Genomic DNA, 24,925 nt, shown 5'->3' with positions numbered 1-24,925 from the left:
CGATCTAAATTACATGATATGGCATCATGTTGCCCAGATGTTGGTGCCACACTGTACTGTAGCTCTAAAACAGTAGCACAGTTGTTAGCACTGTTGCTTCACAGAGCCAGGGACCCAGGTTCGATTCCCGGCTGGGTCACTGTCTGTGCGGAGTCTGCATGTTCTCCCCGTGTCTGCGTGGGTTTCCTCCGGGTGCTCCGGTTTCCTCCCACAAGTCCCGAAAGACGTGCTTGTTAGGTGAATTGGACATTCTGAATTCTCCCTCTGTGTACCCGAACAGACGCCAGAGTGTGGTGGCTAGGAGATTTTATCAGTAACTTCATTGCAGTGTTAACGCAAGTCTACTTGTGACACTAATAAAGGTCATTATTAAAATACTCTGATTTTAGAATGGAGAATATTTATATTCCAGTGAATTGAAATGTGTAGAATACCCCACTGACTGCTGGCAAAGTTCGAATAGAATTAAATGAAAGTCTGAAGCCAGCAAATGCTTCCCTTTTAAGGTAGCCTCAAAAAAGATTCTGGGCGGAATTCTCTGAAAATGGGGCCATGTCCCCCACGCCTGCGAGGAAACGAGCGCAAATCACTCCGGACTTTCCTGGGGAAAGTCCAGAGTGATTCTCCATCTTGAAGAGCCGATACGGGGCACTGCACTTCCAGCCGTGTGTCCATGGGTGCATGCGGCAGTGGCCCCGTGCAACATGGCGGACCCACACAGCAAGCCGGCCCCAACAATATAGGCCCCCCTACCAGATCGCGCACGCCTGCCGATCGTGGCTGCTGATCGCGAGCCTGGCAGTCCTGGAGCCCCCCCCCCCCCCCCCCCCCCCCCAGGTGAAGGATCCCCCTGCCCCCCCTCCCTCCCAACAGGGCAGCCGCGGACTGGGTCCGCAACCGCCACTCTGAGCTCCCGCCAAGTGGAACCATGAATGAACCACGTCGGCGGGAATTCGGCCAGCTGCCAGCTGAGAATCGCCGCGGGGTCCTCTTTCAATGGCCCCCACCGGCGGAGCATCGACCGCGTACACGCGACTGCCGGTGATTCTCCGATCCGTAGAGAATCACGGGAAGGCGTCGGACCCGATCTCAGGTCTGACGCCCCATTCTCCGCCGCCGCGCCGAGCGCGATTTCGGCGCGGAGGCACGGAGAATCCCGCCCATGGTCTGTTTTGTAAATGCTAAATGACAGGCTCCCGCTGCCTTTAGATTAGATTAGCTGACTTGCTTGCATTAATTCTTGTGCTCTCCTGCGTTCCCCTCAGCAATCTTTACTGGACAGACTGGAACCGTGAAGCTCCCAAAATTGAGATTTCGCGTGTGGATGGAACTAACAGAAGAGTGTTGGTTAAAAATGACATTGGATTGCCCAATGGGTTGACTTTTGACCCATTTTCCTCGCAACTGTGTTGGGCCGATGCAGGTACGCTTCGCCAGCCAAGCAGGTTTCACTTTTAAAGGGCACATTTTGAAAAGAGCTAGTTGGCGTAACATTTTTAAAAGATGACTGTAGATCATGAAGAGTAAAACAAAATTGAGGAAGTCCACTTTTGGAAATTTGCTGCTGAATACTAACTAGCTTTCTCATTGCAATTGTTTACATTGATGATTGGGATGAAAAGGAACCAAAGACCTGGAGTGCATATTTTCGGATGGGACTGGAAGGCACGTGGTGCAGCATGGTCTAAACTATCCCTTTAGTATCGTTGCCTACGCAGATCACTTCTACTACACAGACTGGAGAAGGTAGGAGCCAAAATCACAATGGAGCTGTTGATTTCAATGTAACCATGACATTTTGTTCGACCCAAAAATTGAGGAACCAATCCTGCTAATCAGCCATCAACTGTTAACTTCCCAGCAGAATTGCGGTAAGATCACCGACTAGTTTTGGAGGAAAAACCTTTGCACAAAATGGGATTACAATTGAAATATTCTGCCACAAATAATTGTCAAAGCAATGCCCATAGGTTATTTTAAAAGGGGTTTCATTAATAACTTGCAGAATGTGAAATGGTAAGACTGGTAAACCGGATTGAGGATAATATAATAGAAACAGAAAATAGAAAAAGGAAGGGGCCATTCGACCCCTCAAGCCATTCATTATTATCATGGTTGATTATCCAACACTCTAACCAGCTTTCTCCCCATATCCTTTGATCCTATTTAGCTCCAAAAGCTATATCTAACTCCCTCTTGAAGGCAGGGACACTCCCAATTGCGTTCGGACTGGGGGGCGGTGGGGCGGTCGGGGATTGTTTCGGGGGCCTCGGCGATCAGGATGCCATTTAAAAGTGGCATCCTGAACTCTCGCTACAATGGGGAGCTCTGGCGATTGGAGCCCTCATTCAACACAAGTCGCGTTGAATAGCCATTTGTTTCTCAGCACTGTGAGTACTGGTGTTCCCTTTTGGGAGAATCATAGAACTTACAGTGCAGAAGGAGGCCATTCGGCCCATCGAGTCTGCACCGACCCACTTAAGCCCTCACTTCCACTCTATCCCCATAACCCAATAACCCCTCCTAACCTTTTTGGACATTCAGGGCAATTTATCATGACCAATCCACCGAACCTGCACGTCTTTGGACTGTGGGAGGAAACCGGAGCACCCGGAGGAAACCCACGCAGACACGGGGAGAATGTGCAGACTCCGCACAGTGACCCAGCGGGGAATCGAACCTGGGACCCTGGCGCTGTGAAGCCACAGTGCTATCCACTTGTGCTACCGTGCTGCCCAAAGTTGACAGCTGTAACAGGCCACTTGAACCACTCCCACTCTGCTCATGCGAAGGAATGCAGAGGTGCCTGCTAATAAACGTGTGCTACTGTGCTGCCCTCTGGCTGGGAATTCCTCTTTCAGTGATTGCATCTAGTGGTGTCTCTGCCAGTTGGGTACCCAGGTGATTATCTGGACACTTTACTAATGGGATGAGATGGCCCCAATTCATTTCTTTCAAGGTAATTTTTCTGGTGTGGCTTTGCGGACCGGTTCACATGAGCAACGGTTAACCTGTTTACAACTTATTTAAACCTCTTGATTTGGACCAGTGTCTGGAGACCACTCCCTGGTGTTTTATATTTCTTAAGTTGTTCCCAAACTTGAATGTTGTGTTTAATTTGATGTTTTTCAGAGATGGTATTATAGTTGTAACCAAAGATAACAACCAGATTATTGATGAGTACCTACCTGATCAGCGATCACATCTGTATGGAATAACAGTGGCCTACCCTCGTTGTCCACATGGTAAGAGGATTAAAAAATTGGAAGTTCCTTGCCGGGAAATAACATTTTTTCAATTTAAAATTCCTAGGCTTTGCGATATTACTTCTCTCCCCACCCACACTCCCCTTAAAGCATTGTGTTCTGTGAGCAATTCCTGTGGTTCCAATATAAAGTTGCAACCACATTCTAGTTCAAATGCTACTTATTTAAAGCTTTCCTGGTGCAGATCATGCATGTATAACGGACTTATTGCAACCTTTTATTACTTTAGACCTCAGAATTTGAAAAAACAAGAATAATTAAAACTCAAGGTTAAAAAAATGTATTACAGAGCTACTCTTATTTTTGCTGCCTGAAGTCAATTTGATTTTGAACTTTAGTTTCCAGACTGTCATTTGTGCAAGGAGTTTACAAAGCAGAGTTTACATAGCTAGGTCTTGACAATCTAATCTAATTTGGGCAGCACGGTAGCATTGTGGATAACACAACTGCTTCACAGCTCCAGGGTCCCAGGTTCGATTCCAGCTTGGGTCACTGTCTGTGTGGAGTCTGCGCATCCTCCCCGTGTGTGTGTGGGTTTTCTCCGGGTGCTCCAGTTCCCTCCCACAGTCCAAAGATGTGCAGGTTAGGTGGATTGGCCATGATAAATTGCTCTTCGTTACCAAAATTGCCCTTCGTGTTGGGTGGGGTTACTGTGTTATGGGGATAGGTGGAGGTGTTGACCTTGGGTAGGGTGCTCTTTCCAAGAGCCGGTGCAGACTCGATGGGCTGAATGGCCTCCTTCTGCACTGTAAATTCTATGATCTAACCAGTTGATGGAACTCATGCATCATAAGATCATGAAGGAGTTCAAGCTACATGGGGACCTGGGCACATAAAATAGGCTGACACTTCAGTGCAGTACAGAAAAGAGAATAAAAAAGGAGTTAAAGCAAGGTTCCATCTGTTTGCTCAAGTGGACCTGAAATATTTAATGGAATTATTCAAAGGAGCAGGGTGGGAGTTCTGGTGTCCCGACCAATATTCCTCCCCCAACTGTGCAAAGGCAAGCTGAAAAGTTTTGAATTGTTGGAATATATGTTTTACGAGGCGATATTAATACTTAAATTAGTGTTTTTTTGTGATACTTGTCACATTGCACGATCTGCAATTCATTTGCATCAATCACATTTGGAAATATTTTAAGAATTGGTATAACAGGAGTGATAATGACAATCCTCCTTTTAACTTAAAGCATCATTGAAAGAAAAGTCCTACTTTGACATCTATCTGTGCAATTAGATTAAAGGGCATGGGCTTTTAAGCAAATTCTTCCTTCAGTTCTGGCTTAACTATGCTTATATGCTATTAAAAAGGTCTATATGCTTGTTCAAAGAAATTTGATGCGAACATGTTTCTGAAATCTGGTAAAATCAATCTATTCACAACCTGAAATGTCGCATCTGACCTCTCCATCTGCTTCCAACCTCATATTGGTGCTGTCACTAAGAATGCCTATTTCCACTGCTGTAACATTCATAGATCATAGAATTTACAGTGCGGAAGGAGGCCATTCGGCCCATCGAGTCTGCACCGGCTTTTGGAAAGAGCACCCCACACCTCCACCCTATCCCCATATCCCAGTAACCCCACCCAACACGAAGGGCAATTTTGGACACTAAGGGCAATTTAGCATGGCCAATCCACCTAACCTGCACATCTTTGGACTGTGGGAGGAAATCGGAGCACCCGGAGGAAAACCACACACACACAGGGAGAACGTGCAGACTCCACACAGACAGTGACCCAAGCTGGGAATCAAACCTGGGACCCTGGACCCGTGAAGCAATTGTGCTAACCACTGTGCTACCATCGGCAGATTTCCTTCCCTAAATGACATTAATGAATGACAATGGTCATCATTCAACTTTTAATTCCAGATTTTACCATCTGCCATGGTGGGATTCGAACACAGGTCTCCAAAGCTGGATTACCAGTTCAGTGACAATACCACTACACCACCACCTCCCGTATTCATGAGGATGATATATGTTTCGAGACATAGGGCATGACTTGAACTTTGTATCGTTTTTTTTTTACAAAGAGGATACTGACTAAATATCAGAAGTGATGGTGGTAGTGTAATGGAGTGAAAATGGATGGGATGTACTGGGAAGGCGCTTGGATGGCTTGTATCTCTGGTTGCTAAAGGAAATTGGAGTGGAGATAGTGGAAGGGCATGCCATAATCGTCAAATCATCCTTCGAGACAGGGAAGTGGCAAATGTGACACCATTATTCAAGAAAGGGTACAATACCTTTCTTGCTAATGGCAGGCAGGTCTGGTTAACATAAATGGTGTTAAGGTTTTGGAAACAATCTGGTGGGGGGAACAAAAAAGTCACAGGTGCGCTGGAGAGGGTTGTGTTAATTAAGGAGAGCCAGCATCGATTTGTAAAAGACAGGTCATGCTTGTCTAATCTACTTTTAATTATTTGATGAATAGGAAAAGCTTGATTAAGAGAAAGTACTGATGTTGTCAATATGGATTTTAAGAAAGCCTTTGACCAAGAACCTCATTAAAGGCTGGTTAACAAAATTGAGACTCATGGAAAAGGAGGCAGTATCAGGTTGTTTTTTTTTAAAAAATGGCTTAAAAACAGAAAACCGCAAATCATGGCAAATCGTTCTTTTTCAGACAGCAGGATGGTAGACAGTGCAGGGACCACTTTTTTCGATATATAAATGACTTGTGGAAGAGTTAAACATCCAGATTTTCTCATGATTCCAAACTAGGTGTGGCATGGACAGACAAGTGGCAGATGCAATTTAATGCTGAGAAGTGTAAACTGATACACTGTGGCAGAAGATATATGGGGAAATAATAGCTTAAATCAGATTCACAGGGAATTCATGTGCATCGATCTCTGAAGGTGGCAGGATATAATGAGTAATTAGCAAAGCATATTGGATATTGGGCTTTATAAATAGTGTTATGAGTACAGAAGCAGGTAAGTTATGCTGAAATTGTACACAGCTCTGATAAGGCCACATTGCACTGATTCTAGTCACACTTTAGGAAGGATGAGGGTGTAGATTTACCAGAATGGTTTGAGAGATGATAATTAGTTCTTAGATACAAGGTGAGGTTGGAGAAGTTGGGGTAATTCTCCATGGAGCAAAGAAAACTGAGGGGAAATTGGATAATGCTGTACAAGATTATAACAGGTTGAGATAATGTAGATAAAAGCTGTTCTTGGCTAGGGGACACCATTTTAAAGTTTTGGGCACAAGATGCAGAACAAATATGAGGAAGAACCTTTTCTTTGTGTAGCAAGTTGTAGTGACCTAGAACTTGCTGTCGACAGGAGTGGTGGAAGTAGAGACCGTGAATGATTTCAAAAGAGAACTGGATGGATGATTGAGCAAAGTAAACTCTGAATAGAACAGGTGAATGGGATTGACTAACTTGATCAAGAGAACATGCAAAAAAGACTCTGGATTGAATGGCTTCTTTCTGTACCATGACAATATTGCTGTGCCATTCCATCAAGAAGTCTTCCTTGAAGTACTCCCCTTGTTTTTCATCATCTGACCCTATGTCTCTTTATCTGACCTGCTGTCTTTATTAGTTTTATAGTGTTCTTCTGCAGTACCTTGAGACATTTTATTACATTAATGGCACGACATAAATAAACGTAACACCTATTTTGATATTACAGCATTGCCTTTTTCTTTCTATCATTCTTAACTTTAGTAGTGTGAAGTAATTGTTTCAGCATGTTTCCCGGGGTGTTTGTTCACTGTAACCTGTTTTGATACATGTTTGTAATAAAATACATTTTTTAAAAGTGAAATAATTGTTTCATGGTATATTAAATCAGTCCTTCAAGTTTTCCCAACTTGTCCCGGCCTGACTGCATTTTCTTCCGCCTCCGTATTCTCAAGGCAATGCCACATGTTAAAATAGAGTTCTCAAATCAGTACCTTGGGTGTTCTTGATTGGTAGAATTTCAATTCTTACCCGATTTTATAGTAGGATATGAGTTTGTTAATTAACACTGTATTTTCGATTTTAAGACAAACTTGTATCAAACAGGTACAATTGCCAAGATTCAGTGTTGGTTTTGTCCATTTTTCACACACAAGTCCATCATTTACTTACCACTTTTCTTTCCTCTCTGGCAGGAAGAAAATAATGACTGCTGGCAATGACAACTATGTTTCAGCTTAATACAAATGGAGGAAGAGATCTCTATTCGGAGCAGAATGCTGCACGCATTGTTGTGTACTTTTCCCCCATGGTTAGTAGGGAACAAAACTGAAAATGTGTTACATAGCTTCCATACCTCAAGAAACCACTACTGTGCTGCCTTTTGACTGAAATATTGGAAACAATGACTGACTGGCACGATTACGAGCCTACCTGATCACGAATTCTGAAATTTAGGAACATGAACTTAAAACAGTAGCCCTGTGCTGGATATATAACAAAGTATGTGATGCAGTGGAACTTAAGAAAACTACAAACACTTCATAGATGGTTTAAGGGAAGATGGAATTTTTTTTCCTGAAAGTTGTCAAAAATGTTTCAATTTCTTTTCCCATCACCCAGAATTTACTGCAGACCCTCATTTTGTTCAGTGAGCTTCAAATGACTGCAAGCAATCGTGATTTTTAGAAGCTCTACATCTGAAATCTGCACCTCAAACTCAGCAAGATTTAGTTATTCAGCCAGATGTTATAATTGTTACCTCTGTCAAGGGACATACAATACATAGATGAATCAGATGCATGAATGTACCCTAGTTTGACGAAGCATATAATAATCAGTCCCTGTTTCGAGCGAAAATGTCTCAACCAAAATTCCTTTAACCACAAAGCAATATTACAAATTGAGCCAAAGCTTGGTACATCAGCACATTTAACCTGGAACAAACTATAGTAATACTGGTTTTGTTTTATTGTGAAATACCTGTGTATCATATCAGTAAACTACCCTTTCAGAGTGCCATTTATGACTAGCCTGACATCTTCAGGCTGTATGAGACAAAACCCAAAACATCAGGTGGTCATGTTCGCCCACGGCCAGGCAATGAATAACGCGAATAGTAAATCATATTATACTTGGGGCTATTTATTCCCCAAAACATTAAAAATTGGAAAACTATTTTTAAAATTATGATGAGAATAAGAAATCACTTTTCATCATGAATTAGGCATGTTTTCCCCCTTAAGTTGGCTTCTGTTTTTCAAATGGTTGGAAAAAATTGGACTGATTCTGCAGTACGTTCCTGATGCATTTACACATCGACTCTATGGAATCATCATATATTTCCTAAATGCAGGCTTCAGCTTTTTAACTGGCCTAATTAATAAATGAAGCAGTTAACCGTTGGCAGTTAACTGATTCAGTGCTGATGATGTCACAAATGTTAGTGGTTTTGAATAAAACTATTCAGTATATTGTTCTGAAGCAGTATTGCTGTCACTGGAAAATGATGATTTACATATTCTAAATGAACAGAAGAGCTGTCACCCTTTCCTGCAGTTCTTAATCCTAATGTTAAGTCCACAAACTGGACTTCAGAATGCAGCATTTTCAACCTGTGCATCGCAAAAAGATCTGGGCAACTGAAGCAGACAAGAGACACAGAGGTAGGGGGAAAAGTATCTGGATAATCTAAACTTGTGTTTCCTCATTAAGGTGCCGAAGGTTCATAATTGAGTTAGGAAATGATGCAAATATTTGCAACAGGCATCCTTTGTTTCAGATTGGGAAGAGTAGGGGTAGAAAGTAACATACCATGTTACATTGCTAATGTTATTATCAAATAATATTATCACTTAAGTCCTATTAAAACCATCCCAGTAGAAAAAAAAGCTCGAAAGAGAAAGGTTGGAGACTAACTTTAGTATCTAAAGAAAAAGCAGAAAGTTCAATTTAATCCAAGACAGTCTTCAGACTTCATAATGGTGAACTGATTCTTCAGAAGTTTAGATTCTAAATGTTACCACAAAGGTATTGAGTAATCGCACAAAAAATGGCCTGGATTATGTGGTCACTGGCAGAACTGTGCATAAGTTGCCCAGAGTTTTAGTGGTAATTTACAGTTGTAGACATTTAAATCAGCACAGCAGCCTCTCCAGGGGGATCCAAGACCTGTATGAGCAGGGATAGCACCAGCCTGTCTCTTCAACCACATTGCTTACTGAGGCATGCAATGTCTAAACCAGGAAGTGCAAGTTAGAATATTAAATGAACACTTTTTTTGGCTTAGCTATTGGGGTAAGCACCACAACTTCATGAGTTTCACTACTCTCTCAGCAAGATGCCGATGTTGCAAAGCTTTCAAAGGAACAGGGCAAATCGGACAGGAATTTCCTAATTTCCATGTTTACTGCGTATGTGCAGATGCCAAAGTTGCTCTTGAGCCAAGATTTTGGGGTAATAAATGTTATGAAGGAATATTCCCTTTGTCTCAGAAGCTCTTAAATATCATAGTTATGTTTTAAAATTGCTAAAACAGCTTGGCAGTAGACATTGTGTGTGTAAAATCTGAGAGTGATGTGCACTATTGATTCATATTAGTTACACACAATGCTTACTCCCAGTCTAACTAATTTTCTCAAAGTATCGCAACATCATAAATAAAAGACATGATAGCATTTCACCTGGATAATATGCACTTTGTGTGAACAAAAACTGGCAGAAAATAGGTCAATAATGGTTGAATGGAAAATCATTTGAACCCTTCAGTTATTTTGTTAATTCATTCATTGTGAAAAATTTTGCTATTCTATCATGCCTTCCAACATTAAGCTAAAAATAATCCTGTTTTTGTTTCTAAACTGCTCCAGGTGGGGACAGCAATATTGAGCCACTTCCAACTAGCTCAATGTGGGATTCTCTACAGGTTATCATAGAAAATAGTATAAATTATTCAGCATTTCTAGTTTTACTATTCAATGAAAAAAATTAAGCAATATGTTGAACAGCACAAGTTCTCATAATTTTATGTACCAATAAGCATTTAATAAATGAACGTGCTCTCAAACATTTTTGTATTGGTTTCATTTTACAGCATATGTTGTAGTGTTATCCCCTGCAAGAATTTTTTTCTTGCAAGGCATAAACTATTTTAACACAACCTGAACAGTTTAATTTTGTACTTTTGCTATGTCTTATTGTAAAGCATATACATCACTTGGAATGTGTGTAACTAAGACAATATTCTTGTAATCGCACTGTTGTTCCAATTTAACAATAAACTCAAAAAAACAAATCTTGTAATTTTTCAAGTTTTTTTTCAGCATTTATTCCATTTTAGTGAATCATTTATCACTTGTCAGTTTACTTAATCACCCAGGCCTTTTTTTTCAACTCCTAAGTCTAATTTCAAAATAAAAATGACACATGGTGCAAATAGTCAACTAATTCCATCTTCTGATCATCTTCCAACCTTTCCCAGCCTGTGATCAGTTTTGGGATCAGCTATTATTGACTGAACAGCTACAATGGCTTCATTAATCTTGGTCTGAAGGTCTCGTAGCTCCTCTATATGCAGCAACCGGAGGACTCGTGCAGCCTCATTCAAGGTGGCATCTGTCAAAGTCAAGACATAGGTCAAGAATGGTTATTTCTGCCAAAATTCAAAGTAACAGCTAGCAATGTAATCAAGCAATTTAGAAATCTAATTTGATCAAGGTTGGAACAGATCTGACTGCTACACAACAGGGTCAGTTTATAAGGACATAGCTAGACCAAACGACTAACTCTGGTGTGCAAATTTTTCCCAGCATAAAATAAACCTGTCTCTAACGGAATCGGTACAGGAATATAGACCTTGTACACTGTAATTTGGTAGCAGATTTAATTCAGTGCTCAATTGTAAGCTTGTGATCTGTAACTACTGAAGAAGGCTTTAATAGAGTGAAATAGCTAATATTTCTACCATAATATGAAAATCACTAAATTTATCTGAAATTCACATCTTCCACGTATACAAAAGACATTGAAGAAATCTAGGCTATCATGATTAAACTTTAAAGAAAATTAGGACAGAGAGGAGAAACTTTTGTTTAAATGCAACTGATTGTGAAGCTGTGAATGTACTTATATATTGAATTGAGATGATCAAAATATTGTTAAATGCTAAGTTTTAATACCGTCGATTGGTGATCAAAAGTGTGGGAAACAAAAGAGACAACAGTGTGGATGGGATAAACTGAATAGATATGTACTTTATATGATTTGAAGGTGGGTTGACTAACAGTAGAAAGCAGAGATTACAAACAATACTGAAGAAATCCCATTGCATAAGATCTCAATCTGACAAATTGCATTCAAATCATTCAACAGACATTCGATTTGGAAATGTTGCTTGGAAAGCAAACAATTAAAAACCAAAAAAAACCTAATAAAAAGAGGAAAGCAAACAATCACAATAATTTCAATGCCATAATGGATTAGATTTAAGCAATAGGAACATAATGTGTTAGTTTACGCAAGTCATACTAGAAGGTTAGGACAATTCAAATAATTGGTTTAGGTAAATGGAGTGTACATTTCCAAAAAGCCTTGAAAATGCAGCAGCATGAATGTCCCTTAACAATTGATTATTTAGTACTGCTTAGTTTGTCACTGTGAATAACTAAACTTGATAGTGGAGAACAACTAAATTAATCATACCAAACTAATTATGAATGTGTAATGTGAGAGTATAATAATGACATAACTTGGTTCTTGCAGTTCAACACAGAAAATCACACCCATACTAGTTTACTGACAACATGAAGATATGAGCAAATGCAAGGAATTAGGATGAAAAAAAATTAGACAGATCGCAACGAAATGGGGAATGGGTCTGTATCTGATCAATGTGTTCTAATAGAGAAGTTCAGTGTGATGAATTTCAACAAAAATCATTGCATCACACTGAACATTATTCAAGGATATATGCTCCAGTCTGCTGAACAGGACCACCTCGGGGTTAAAGCTCATGAGTCACTGTAGATCTATGATAATACCAAAAAATCTCATACAAAAGCAAAAAGGGCATCAGCATGAAGTTAGAACAATTCAATATAAAACTAGAGTACCATCCTTTCCTCAGACAAGACCTTGATCTAATTGTATCTGTAATATGTGTTCAGTTTTGGTGTCCACACATGCAGCAGATATCAGGGCCTGGAAAGATTTAGAAGAGCACTACTCAACTGATAACTAATGGCTCTTTAGCAAGTTATCAGGACAGGCTTACGCAGATGGGACTTTTAACTTTGAAAAAGACTTTGAGGTCTTTGATATGACTGATGTCCTTAAAATAATAAAGCGTTCTATCCTTGTTGAATAGTTATCTGAGGTAGGTCAGCTAAGGAGGACAAGGGGTAAAGGGTAAAGTCATGAAAGCAAAAGATTTAGGATCGACGCTCGTAAGTGCTTCTTTTTGCAGAGAATAAATTGTGGTGTGCACAGTGGCTGCTAATTCACTGCAAATGTTTGGGAAAGATATGGGCCAGTTTGCATGTGTGGTAAGCATTAAATTATAGAAGGTAGGTGGATAAGCGAAACAACGATACCAGTCACTGCAGTCTTCAGAAACTTGACTGATTGCAGGGATCCGTCAGGAATTTGCAAAAGGTTTGTTTCTTAAAATGGAGGTTTTTAATCCCTCTGGATTCTTGCTTCTCCGCGATATTTAATAAGGTGGAGCTTATACAATGTCAGGTTTGATTAAATAACTGGTATTTTCCTGTCCTTTTTCCATAACTTTAAGTACCAGAAGGTTGGTATGGGGAATGCGGTGGATGTTGTCTATATGGATTTTATGAAAATGTCGGACAAAGTACCACATAAAAGTCTAATTAATAAAACTGAGGCTTGTGGAATAGGTGGGTCAGTGTCAGCTTGGATTAAAAACAAACTAGCTTGAGTTTGCAAATTCTCCCGTGGGTCTCACCCCCACGACCCAAAGATGTGCAGGGTAGATGAATTGGCCATGCTAAATTGCCCCTTAATTGGAAAAAAAGAATTGGGTACTCTAAATTTATTTTTAAAAACTGGCTTAGAGACAGAAAAGAGTTGTGGTCAATGGTTGTTTTTAAAGAATGGAGGATGGTAGACAGCAGTGGTGTTTCCCCAAAGGCCAGTGTGAGGACCAATGCTTTTTGATACGTATAAGTGACTTGGATATTGGAACGCAGATTAAAAATGTCCAAATTGGGAGGTGTGTTAAAGAGTGAAGATGATACTAATTTACTACAACAGGACATAGATGAGCATAGAATGGGTAGACTAGTGGCAGATGGAATTTAACGCATAAAACTGTGAGGTGATGCATTTCGGCAAATGGTTTAGGTAGAGGCAAGACAAAATTAATGGCACAGTTCTAAAATGTTTAGAGGGTCCTGGGGGGTTCATAAGCATGGATTTTAAAATGGCAGAACCTATTGAGAGTTGTTAGCAAAGGCATGGGATCTTGGGCTTCATAAATAGCTGTTGAGTACGAAAGCAGTGAAAATATGCTAAATCTTTGCAACGCTCTAGTTAGGCCACAATGAGAGCATTACATCCAGTTCTGATCACACTTAAGAAAAGATCTACCAGAGGAAGTTTACCAAAATATTTGTAGGTATGGTGTCCAAGGTTAGGTTGGAGAAGCTGTGGTATTGTTCTTCTTGGAGATCAATTGGGGAGTATGGAATGAGACATTGCGTGGGGTAAAAGGGGCCTCCTCTTGTGCGATGATGAGGCTAATATAGTTTAAGGTGGTGCACAAGGTGCATATTACTTGATTGAGAATGAGTGGGTTCTTTCAGGAGGTAGCAGATGAATGTGAGTGGTGTGGGCGGGGGCCAGCGAATCTCGCGCGCATGTTTTGGGGTTGCGAAAAATTGAGAAGATTCTGGGTGGGAGTGTTTGCGGTCGTAGCCAGGATAGTGGAGGAGAGGGGCGACATGTGGCGTAGTGGATAGCACTGGGAATGCGGCGCTGAGGACCCGGGTTCGAATCCCGGCCCTGGGTCACTGTCCGTGTGGAGTTTGCACATTCTCCCCATGTCTGCGTGGGTTTCACCCCCACAACCCAAAGATGTGCAGGTTAGGTTGATTGGCCATGCTAAATTGCCTCTTAATTGGAAAAGAAAAATAATTGGGTACTCTAAATTTATTTTTAAAAAGGAGGTGGAGGACCCGGACCCTTTGGTGCCGATATTTGGGGGTTTTAAAGAAGCTGGAGCTCATGAAAAGGAGGAAGGCCAATATTGTGGCCTCCGCCTCTCTGACTGCATGGCGGCGAATTTTAATGGAGTGGCGGTCAGCATCGCCACCAGGGATCACGGCTTGGTTGGGTGACCTATACGACTTCCTGTGGTTGGAGAAGGGGCTCTGCAGAAGGAGGTGGGGGATGTTTGTGACCATGTTTGAGAAGCTGTTCATCGCTGGGGGGGGGGGGGTGAAAAAGGGAAAATAAATTGTACAGATGTATAGCTGATTGTTGGGAAGTATGTTTCCCAAGGTGTTTATTTTCTGTAAACTGTTTTGATACGTGTTTGTAATAAAATACATTTTATTTTAAAAAATTGTTCTTCTTGGAACAAGAGAGGTTGGGGGAAATTTGATTGAGCTTTACAAAATTATGCCAAGTTTAGATAAGGTAGATGGTGGATAATTGTTCTACAGAGAACTAACTGACATGTGTGATGTGCGCATGTGTCAGTAATGTTATAACTATGACTTTATATAAACAAGTTGAAGCATACACACAAACCAGTGCTCTAATATTTGCAATTAAATGTAATTCTGCTTACCTCCAGTATCAAAGCCAAGTAAATGCTTTTCCAGAGATACAGTTAAACCCTGAAAAATAAAATGGACGAGTATATAAGCAAGAACAGTACCAACAAAGCATTTTTTCAAATTTGTTCATGGGATGTGGGCGTCGCTGGCTGGGCCAGCATTTACTGCCGATCCCCAAGGGCATTTAAGAGTTAACCACATTGCTGCAAATCTGGAGTCACACGCAGGCCACACCAGATAAGGGCGACAGATTTCCTTCCTGAAGGACATTAGTGAATCAGGTGGGTTTTTATGACAATGGTTTAATTCCAGATTTTTATTAAATTCAAACGTTACCATCTGCCACGGTGGGATTCAAACCCTGGTACTGGGATTACTAGCCCAGCGGCAATACCACTTTGCCACTGCCTCCCCACCAAGAGTTGACTTCCAGCTTTAGGAACTACTCTTTCAAACTAAATGTTAGATGGTTTTGTAGGAGTACGGCAAGATCTGCAACTAGAAGACTAGAAGATCTGCAACTAGAAGCTGCAACGGGCAGCACGGTAGCATTGTGGACGGGCAGCACGGTAGCATTATGGATGGCACAAATGCTTCACAGCTCCAGGGTCCCAGGTTCGATTCCGGCTTGGGTCACTGTCTGTGCAGAGTCTGCACATCCTCCCAGTGTGTGCGTGGGTTTCCTCCGGGTGCTCCGATTTCCTCCCACAGTCCAAAGATGTGCAGGTTAGGTGGATTGGCCATGATAAATTGCCCTTAGCGTCCAAAATTGCCCTTAGTGTTGGGTGGGGTTATTGGGTTATGGGGATAGGGTGGAGATGTTGACCTTGGGTAGGGTGCTCTTTCCAAGAGCCGGTACAGACCCGATGGGCCGAATGGCCTCCTTCTGCACTGTAAAATTCTATGATTTACAGAGAAAAAGATGTCAGAAATTTCACATCTGAACCACAGACATCGCAGTAGAATTGAATTGTTTCCTTGCTTCACTTCACTTCAATTAGAGGTTGTATCTCATGTTTGGTTGCACAGAGCCAGAGCCCCACAATTTTGCAATCCTTTCTTAGAAATAAATCTTCAGCACAGCATCAGTTAGTTTACTATGAACAGTAAAAAAAAGTCATTTAAATACTGGCATAACGCAGTAATTTTAACTTGCAGAGGCAAATTAATGTTCAGTGCAGAGCTGGTTCATGAACATGAAAGTTAAAATTTGAGGATAATCCACGTGAGAGTCCAGATTAATGCACAAGGCAGAAAAATACATGGAAACATGCCAATTGGCAGTGCTTCATGCTGACGATTAATTTTTAGAGGATCTGGTATGCATTTGTTGACAATAGTCAGCACGGCCTGGACTGCTTTGTTCCTCACCTGTTCCCCCTCATGTAATTTAGCTGCTGCATCAGTCTCTGCCTGCTCCCGGTGATAATGGCTAGGATGTGGCTTCTGTGGCTAGGAACTTAAGAACAATGGGAATGGTATAGAAAACAGATGGGACCTGTTCCACTGCATTAGGCACTAGACTCAGAGGAAGACAAGTATTGGCATTAAAGAAAATGTAGGGAGGAAGAATGCATGAACTAGAGGAGTGGAAGATGAGCACTACCATAAGTGGGCTGGAGGGAGAATGGTATGAACTAGGGAGATTTGAGAGAATACGGTAGCACAATGGATGACGGCACGGTAGCACAGTGGTTAGCACTGGTGTTTCACAGCTGCAGGGTCCCAGGTTCGATTCCCGGCTTGGGTCACTGTCTGTGTGAAGTCTGCACGCTCTTCCCGTGTCTGAGTGGGTTTCCTCTGGGTGCTCCTGTTTCCTCCCACAGTCCAAAGATGTGCAGGTTAGGTGCATTGGCCATGCTAAATTTCCCTTAATGTCCAAAGGTGTTGGGTGGGGTTACTGGGTAATGGGTTTGGGGCGGAGGTGTGGGCTTAAGTGGGGTGCTCTTTCCAAGGGCCAGTGCACACGCGATGGCCCGAATGGCCGCCTTCTGCACTGTAAATTCTATAAATACTTTTATCTGCTGACACTGACTTGAAGGTGTCCTTGGTGGCTTTATACATGCACAGTTTTTGCCATTGGTTGGGTATACAGTGATAGTGCTGAGGGGAATTCAAGTGCTGTACTATTATCATCCTGCTTTTTCCATGAGAAACCTGAAGTATCTTTAGGGACAGTCAGTTTGGTAGGACCGAAACTGTAACTGTACTATTACCAGTGGCTGGTCTCTGTTACATCCCAGTTTCCTGCCCTTTCTCCTCTCCGCATAAATATCAATGTTTTTAATCAGCTATGGGCGGAAATAGAGTTTGAGATGATCAAGCAGTAATCAGATGCCAGATTTGATCATTACTAGTGATTAACCCATTATAGTGTACAAACAGTGCAGAATATGCCACTAAATAGCAGGACAAGGATTCTTTAACAGCCTGCGTAAGGAATTGTACCCTCTTCAGCTGCCAAGTGTTACCAAATGCTGCGTTGAGAGAAATATCTCTGTGAAAAGGTGCAGAGGGAGTTGCATGGTGTGCCTGTCTCAGAAACAGGGAGTCAAGCGCTTTTGTTCACTAGGGCGATGAGATGGAAGTAATAGCGCAACGGCTGATGTAACTGTTAGGGAAACGTTGATCTAGGAACAGGAGGTGCCATTCAGCTCCCTGAGCTTGTTGTGCCACTCAATTAGATTATGGCCAATTTGTATTCTAACTCTATCTGTCTGCCTTGGTCCAAAGCTGGCCATACACTTGCTGAACAAAACTTTATTAATCTCAGTTGTGAAGTTTTCAATTTCAATGAATCGTTCTGAGGGCCAATATATCCTCCCTGTGATTTGGTGCCTAGTATTTTAAATGGGATTGAACTAGCGCTTGTGTGTGCACCTACACTCAACTATCTTATTTGAAAGGTACTAGTTTTAAAGTATTAATAACTGTCACATACATTAACACAATGTCACAACTGGCCATTTCTGCATGATAACTTCATTACTGCTTTTCAAACATTTTCACAGGGCTATAAATGCATTCCATTTCTAGATTAGTTTGCTTTGTTTGACAGATAGGAATCAATGTCAAGAGAGCTGGCACAATATATCAACCTAGGACTGCAAGGTAGAGTAATCTGGACAAATTAGTGCTAAAATGAAAAATAACTTTCTAAATCAAGAGATAGGCCCAGAACAAAATTGTGCTACAGCAAAGTTGGTTCTGCTGTGTTCTTCCTTCACACTAAATGGATCGTGTGGTAAGACTGCCATCTGTTAAACATTATGGGATCTACTGCCCAATGGATGAGCCATTCACAGAAACCTAATCTATCCACATCTGCTACCAGCATGGCATTTCCCATTTCATCAAAGACTCCATTATGCAGCCTTTTTTCTGCACACAACTTTTGTCTCTCCGCATTCAGCATCCTAACCATTTTATTTTGACCAGGTGGTCTATAGAAAACCTATAGCCACTTTTCTCCTTTTGTACTGCACACTTCAAAGCTAGATAAACTTTGAAGGATGTTTATTCTGTACCAAATAATCTGTTTCCTTTATACCTTGTACCTTGGGCATTCCAGACAAATGCATAATATCTAACTTCCTTTCCTATGTGGTGTATCCTTCTTGAAAGACGCAAACCTATTGTTGATGCACTCCTCTCTCATCACTGAAGGTTAACCATGTTTCTGACACAATACATCATGATTTCCAACTGATTCAACAGGTTAGTCTAGTCATTGTGACATAATATAACATCTCCATGTATACATAACATTCCAAAACTGGTTAAGCCTATTGTTCAAAACATTTCTTTTCTGCGTTGAGTAATTTCCTTCCTCTTTTAAAAACAAATCCTGTGTCTCGCATTTAAATTAAGCCAAAACTGATTAACAGAAGATTTACCGAATTGCATATCTGATTCAACTGTATCAAAGATACGAATCAAAGTTTTAAACAGAATTGTTTTATTATGAACAGCTTTTGAAACCACTGTTTACCTCTTTTGATCGGTTTGCTTTTGCAATGGCCTCCGGACTTAGTCGCTCTTGCACCAAAATGCGAATAGCCTAAAATCACAATTAGAAAGGTAAGCAAAGATGCTAAAAAAAACAAACAAATTGTGAATGTAGACTTCATTGGCCCGGGTTGAACCATAGGTATCACAATATATCATTTAGCAACTGAGAAGCATTTTAATATAGACAACGATATTGACATTGTGAGACAGTTCATACAGTTCACTAAGAATTTACAGATTTCATGGCTAACATATGGATTCAATTCCACAAAATGGTTTATTTACAACTCTGCTGGGAATAAAGCAGTTAGCCCCATTGCTAAATTTTAAAGATACTTGCGCATTTCAGTGCTTACATCTGCTTTTTTTTTTACCATGACTTGAGACATTTTTATTAGTAAAAATAAAGAAACAGTCAATTAAAATAAAAATGAAGATGCTCTAGATAAGATTAAATTTTAGGGAAAACAGACATTGTACAAGTCCTGTAGCAGCTGCTAAAGAAAATAGTTTTTCACTGGAAAATGTTCTGCAGAAGCACGCTTGCTTCAAAATATGGGTATGTGTATATTTGATATATGAATTACTACAATTGCTAATTGGAAAACTGCACAGTGTGCAGGAACTTCCTATTTATTATCCCAGTAATGGCAGCTCCTGATGGGAGCACAAAATTGTTAAATCATGCTACATTCACCTTCAGTACTTCAATTAATTCACTGTTCTTCTCGTTCACTAATAGGGCAACAGCAATGGGAAGAGTGAGAATTCACCCAAGACCCCAAAGTTGAAAAGGGACAGGCAGAAAGCAGCACCAGTTGCACCAAGAGGCAGGACTGCAAGGAAGTCTGAGAAACACAATTGTAAGGGCCAACCTATGTGATTGACGATAGCCAAAAATACATTATGCTGTACTGCCACCAACAGTTAACTTCGAGTTTGACTCAGGAGGCCCGAATTAGGATCGCATTACAGAACACAATGAGTGGACAAACCGCCATAAAGAGTAAAAATCTCCACTGCTCTCTTCCCTCAGTTTCTGCACCAAGTGACTTCTCATCTGGGCAATTTCAACCTCCATCTCAATTCATCATGCTCTCTCTCTCCTGTATCCCTCCATTTAAACTGCTTAATCATATTCACAGCTGCTTCCTTGACTTTGCCATCACACATGGCTTCGCTACTCCCATCGTTCAATCACAGACAAGGCCATTTCTGACCACTTCTTTGTATCGTTCTCCACCCATGACCCCCTTCAACCACTCTACTTTCCATGTCCATTGGAACAACCCCAGCTGACATTGATACTGGACAAGTCAGATCCCGGAGTGAAACCTGGATTGATGGATCATAATTTTTAATTTGTTTTTAGAAACCTTAAAGGGCAGTTACTGATGGGTCTGGAGCAGAACCCCAATTTTGGTTAGGATCCCGGGTTAGAGTGGATAGCACTGTTGCTTCATGGCTCCAGGGTCCCAGGTTCGATTCCCGGCTTGGGTCACCGTATGTGCGAATCTGCATGTTCTCCCCATATCTGCGTGGGTTTCCTCCGGTTTTACCAAATCATAAATTCTATGATTTGGTAAAACTGCGAGCAAATGTTTCTGCACCACAGGACTGATAACACTGACCATTAGACAGCTTTTATATTAAAACAAACTTTAATTTGAACACAATTAACATCAGCAACAAAGAAATAGCTTTACAGTTACCAGGTACAACATCTTAACTTGCTTCCTGAAACCTGCCTCTACATTTCAATTAAGCAACCCCATACATTTCAAATACCACATGTAGAAAATTGACAACCTGATTTTACTTACTTATCTGGGTGCAGAGTCCTTGGAGAGAGAAACCTTTTTTAAAAACCTGCTCAACTTACGAGCCCTGGAAGCAACTCCACACGGACCTGGCCCCTCCCATTAGTTACACCAACACTCAGCACACAGTATTACTTTGGCTTTTAATATCTATCAACAAAATACTTCCCCTGCAAAATCACTGATTATCTCACTTTTAATCACAGTTGTAGCAGATAGTGTTTATATGCATTTTAAGTTTTAATAACATTACTGCAAAAATACACAAACTATAAAGTATGGCAATTTCTTATAATCATTACAACACATTCACAGGGGTCTGCCAGCGTACGTTTAACACAAGGAATAAAACATTTGTTGAACAAGGAAAAGGAATTATATATGACACTAGACAAAAGATTGGAAAGATTTCAATACAAGCGCCAGTAAATTAGTCAAATTACACTATTCCTTGACCCCCCAACTATTCTTTAGTTTTTTTTAATATAAATTTAGAGTACCCACTTAATTTTTTCCAATTAAGGGGCAATTTAGCATGGCCAATCCACCTAGCCTGCACATAGAACATAGAACAGTACAGCACAGAACAGGCCCTTCGGCCCTCGATGTTGTGCCGAACAATGATCACCCCACTTAAACCCACGTAACCCGTATACCCGTAACCCAACAATCCCCCCATTAACCTTACACTACGGGCAATTTAGCATGGCCAATCCACCTAACCCGCACATCTTTGGACTGTGGGAGGAAACCGGAGCACCCGGAGGAAACCCACGCGCACACGGGGAGGACGTGCAGACTCCACAGACAGTGACCCAGCCGGGAATCGAACCTGGGAACCTGGAGCTGTGAAGCATTGATGCTAACCACCATGCTACCGTGAGGCCCTGCCCTGCGTGGGTTTTGCCCCCATCTTTGGGTTGTGGGGGCAAAACCCACGCAAAAACAGGGAGAATGTGCAAACTCCACACGGACAGTGACCCAGAGCCGGGATTCGAACCTGGGACCTAGACGCCGTGAGGCAACAGGGCTAACCCACTGTGCCGCCCAACTATTCTTTACTGGTACATACATTGTGTAAAGATGAACAATTTACAATATCTATCTTATACTCGAATATTCAGGGTAAGTATGCTACACTCGTGAACTAATAGGTGAACTGTGGCCAGATACAGCACAGAATGGAAGACAGATCCCACAACTCAAATTTCTCATCAACTAACTTTAGAATTGTCTCCCAAGCATTACTTCCACTCAGACGTCTGAAACAAAGATTCACACCAAGGCTTTCAATCTCTCCTTTTCCCTTGATCCCCATGTACTCATGCTTCACATTTTCAAACAAACCTTCAGATATTCTGCCATGCCAAGCAGAACACCACAGTTCCAGACATCTGCCATAAGGAGTCACCAACCTTTGTGTGCCTCCCTGAATCTTATGGCTTCTCTCAAGCTCACTTTGCTTCAAGTCTGCAGCTTTTTCTTAATTAGGAGGTAATTGTGTTGCTCCTTTCTCTCAACTTTACTTAACAATAACTGTTTCAGATTTCTGTCCTTGTCCCTTAACTTGGACTTTCTTCTGGGATCTCTTTCTGTCCCCACACCCTTGTTTGGGACCTTCCCCCTGCTCCTACCCCCCCCCCCCCCCCCCCCCCCCCCCCCCCCCCCCCCCCCGGTACACTGCTTCCTCTGGAATGGTGACACGCTTCAGGTCACTGGACCTCCTGTTTTGTGCTGTTTCACTTTTCTTTTTCCCTTCTGCATAGGGGCTCAGAACCAATTCCATCTACGGAGCTACAAACTGCGTCTGCTCACAGGTCAATTCCCAGCCCATGAATGTAAAAAACTACAAACCAAACATGTGCGGCCATTCTCCAGCCCGCGCATTCACAAAAGACCCAAGAATGTAAAGAAACACCAACTCAACTGTGCGGCCAATATATGGCTGGCATGTGCGCAAAAACCCGGAGGCCCACTGGGAACTGGAGTTACTCCGACTACCGATCAAGGCAAGTTTTTCATCCCCTTTTCCTTATGGGCTCATCACACCATCCTGGAAAAAAAATTCTTGCAGTTCATTCTTTGGACCCCTATTCAGCACAATACGTTTGCAGCTACTGCGCTACCAACCCGTAACTCCATCTTTGATGCCCTGGATGCCATTAAAACCATTACTTCCTCTCAAGCTGACCACTCCTCCTCAATGGCCCTCACCTTCACTCCCCCAATTCCAGGAGACTCAGATTTGAACGCATTTGACATATAACTGCTTGAGCTATTCACCCTCAGATCTAGTTGAACACAAAGCACCACCTGTTTCTTGCCTGCCAAACTGCTATTTCACGGTAATCCTGGAATGCAAAATTAACACTCCTATTTTTTCTTCAACTACTTTCTTGTCTTCTCCCACCAAACCGACGTGCGAGAGCTCATGGACTTCTTTGTCACCATGATCGAAATCATCTTATCAGCTGCTGCTTCTCTTCCTTCACCCAGCCCACAGAGCCACACCTTCTCTAAGCATCCTCACTGCCCAAGCACTTGAATGTCTCTCTCCTATCGCCCTTGTACCCTCTCCAAGGATATCTTATCCCTGCGACCCAACATGCTATTCCCTTGACATCTTGAGTATCCGAATTCTAATCTATTCACCAATAGGGGCTGGTTTAGCTCACTAGGCCAAATCGCTGGCTTTTAAAGCAGACCGAGCAGGCCAGCAGCACGGTTCGATTCCCGTACCAGCCTCCCCGGACAGGCGCCGGAATGTGGCGACTAGGGGCTTTTCACAGTAACTTCATTGAAGCCTACTCGTGACAATAAAGCGATTTTCATTTTCATTTCATTTTCAATAGGAGCTACGTCATCAGCCACTTCAGCATCTTCTAAGCTCTGGAATTCCCTCTCTACCTCTCTTTTCTCCTTTAAACACTCCTTAAAAACCTATTTGGTAGGCCATCTGCCCCAATATCTCAGGTGTCAGATTTTGTTTGATAATGCTCCTATGAAGTGCCTTGGGGCATTTTACTACCTGAACGACAATATACCGTATCGTACTATATCATTCATGGAATGAGGAAATCACTGACAAGGCCACATTTATTCCCCATGCACGATTGGCCTTGAGAAGTACAAGTTGCCGGTGCAATGAAAGCAAAATTGCAGCACCATAGGAACAAGACAAAGGCAGAATTGAGAGATAATGGGAGTACTGAAATTATGCAGTCCAAACTAAAACTGATCACAAGTACATAAATAACTTAATTGAAGGAGAGGAAGGGTGCACTCAGGAGATAATTATAACTTGGGGATGTGAGAAGCCATTTCTGGAAATGTGCCAGCTATGTTAGGATGAGAAACAAAGAACCTAGGCGGGTAGAAGACTGAAGAAAATCATTGTGCTCCTTCTGGCCAGTTCCAACTAGGAACAGAACTGCATGAGATGCTCTCTCATGGACAATGACACCCACAAAAGCAGGACAAATTTAATCCAGCCATCAGTCTACCCACAATCATCAGCAAATTGATGAAAGGTGTCACAACAGTGCTATCAAGTGGCACTTGCACAGCAATAACCTGCTCACTGAAACTCAGTTTGGGTTCTGCCAGAGCCACTATGCTCCCAACCTCGTTACAGCTTTGGTCGAAATATGGACAAAAGAGCTGTACTCAAGAGATATGGTTAAAGTGACTTACATTGACTTCAAGGCATTTGATCGCATGGCCTCAAGTAGCCCTAGGAAAATTGAAATCAATGGGAATCAGTGGAAAACTCACTGTTGGTTGGAATCTAGCACAGAGGATAGCTGTCGTTCTTGGAGGTCGATCACATCAGCCCCAGCATATGACTGCAGGAGTTCTTCAGGGTAGTGTCCTGGGCCCAACCATCTTCAACTGCTTTATCAGTGACTTTCCCTCTATCTCAAGGTAAGAAGTAGGAACATTTGCTGATGCTTGTACACTGTTCAGTATTATTAACTTATCAGAAAATGAAACAGTCCATGTCTGCATACAGCAAGACCTGGCCCATGTTCAGCTTGACTGATAGGTGGCAAGTAAAATTCATGCCAGACGAGGGCCAGGCAATCATCATCTC

At 41.8% G+C, this 24,925-nt stretch overlaps 2 protein-coding genes across 14 annotated transcripts in view; one reads left to right on the top strand and one right to left on the bottom strand.

The window, feature by feature from the left end:
- The window catches only part of nid2a (nidogen 2a (osteonidogen)), a 232,828-nt gene extending 222,344 nt beyond the window's left edge, over positions 1-10,484 (top strand). For all 12 annotated transcript variants that reach the window (XM_038778768.1, XM_038778760.1, XM_038778730.1 and 9 more), the window contains 4 exons: positions 1,266-1,423; positions 1,623-1,746; positions 3,133-3,245; positions 7,391-10,484. In XM_038778768.1, the coding sequence (XP_038634696.1) occupies positions 1,266-1,423; positions 1,623-1,746; positions 3,133-3,245; positions 7,391-7,401 (406 nt within the window). In that variant the 3' untranslated portion in view covers positions 7,402-10,484. The remainder of the gene's footprint in view (positions 1-1,265; positions 1,424-1,622; positions 1,747-3,132; positions 3,246-7,390) is intronic.
- Positions 10,368-24,925, bottom strand: part of rtraf (RNA transcription, translation and transport factor) — a 36,226-nt gene continuing 21,668 nt past the window's right edge. For both annotated transcript variants that reach the window (XM_038778792.1, XM_038778787.1), the window contains exons 6-8: positions 18,993-19,061; positions 15,013-15,061; positions 10,368-10,808 (exon numbers count right to left, since the gene is read on the bottom strand). In XM_038778792.1, coding sequence (XP_038634720.1) covers positions 10,654-10,808; positions 15,013-15,061; positions 18,993-19,061 — 273 coding nt within the window. In that variant the 3' untranslated portion in view covers positions 10,368-10,653. The remainder of the gene's footprint in view (positions 10,809-15,012; positions 15,062-18,992; positions 19,062-24,925) is intronic.

This window comes from Scyliorhinus canicula, chromosome 2, assembly GCF_902713615.1.
Source record: "Scyliorhinus canicula chromosome 2, sScyCan1.1, whole genome shotgun sequence".
Taxonomy (NCBI): Eukaryota; Metazoa; Chordata; class Chondrichthyes; order Carcharhiniformes; family Scyliorhinidae; genus Scyliorhinus; species Scyliorhinus canicula.
Note: the sequence above shows the minus strand (reverse complement) of the source record. Positions and strands in the feature narration are given on the sequence as shown.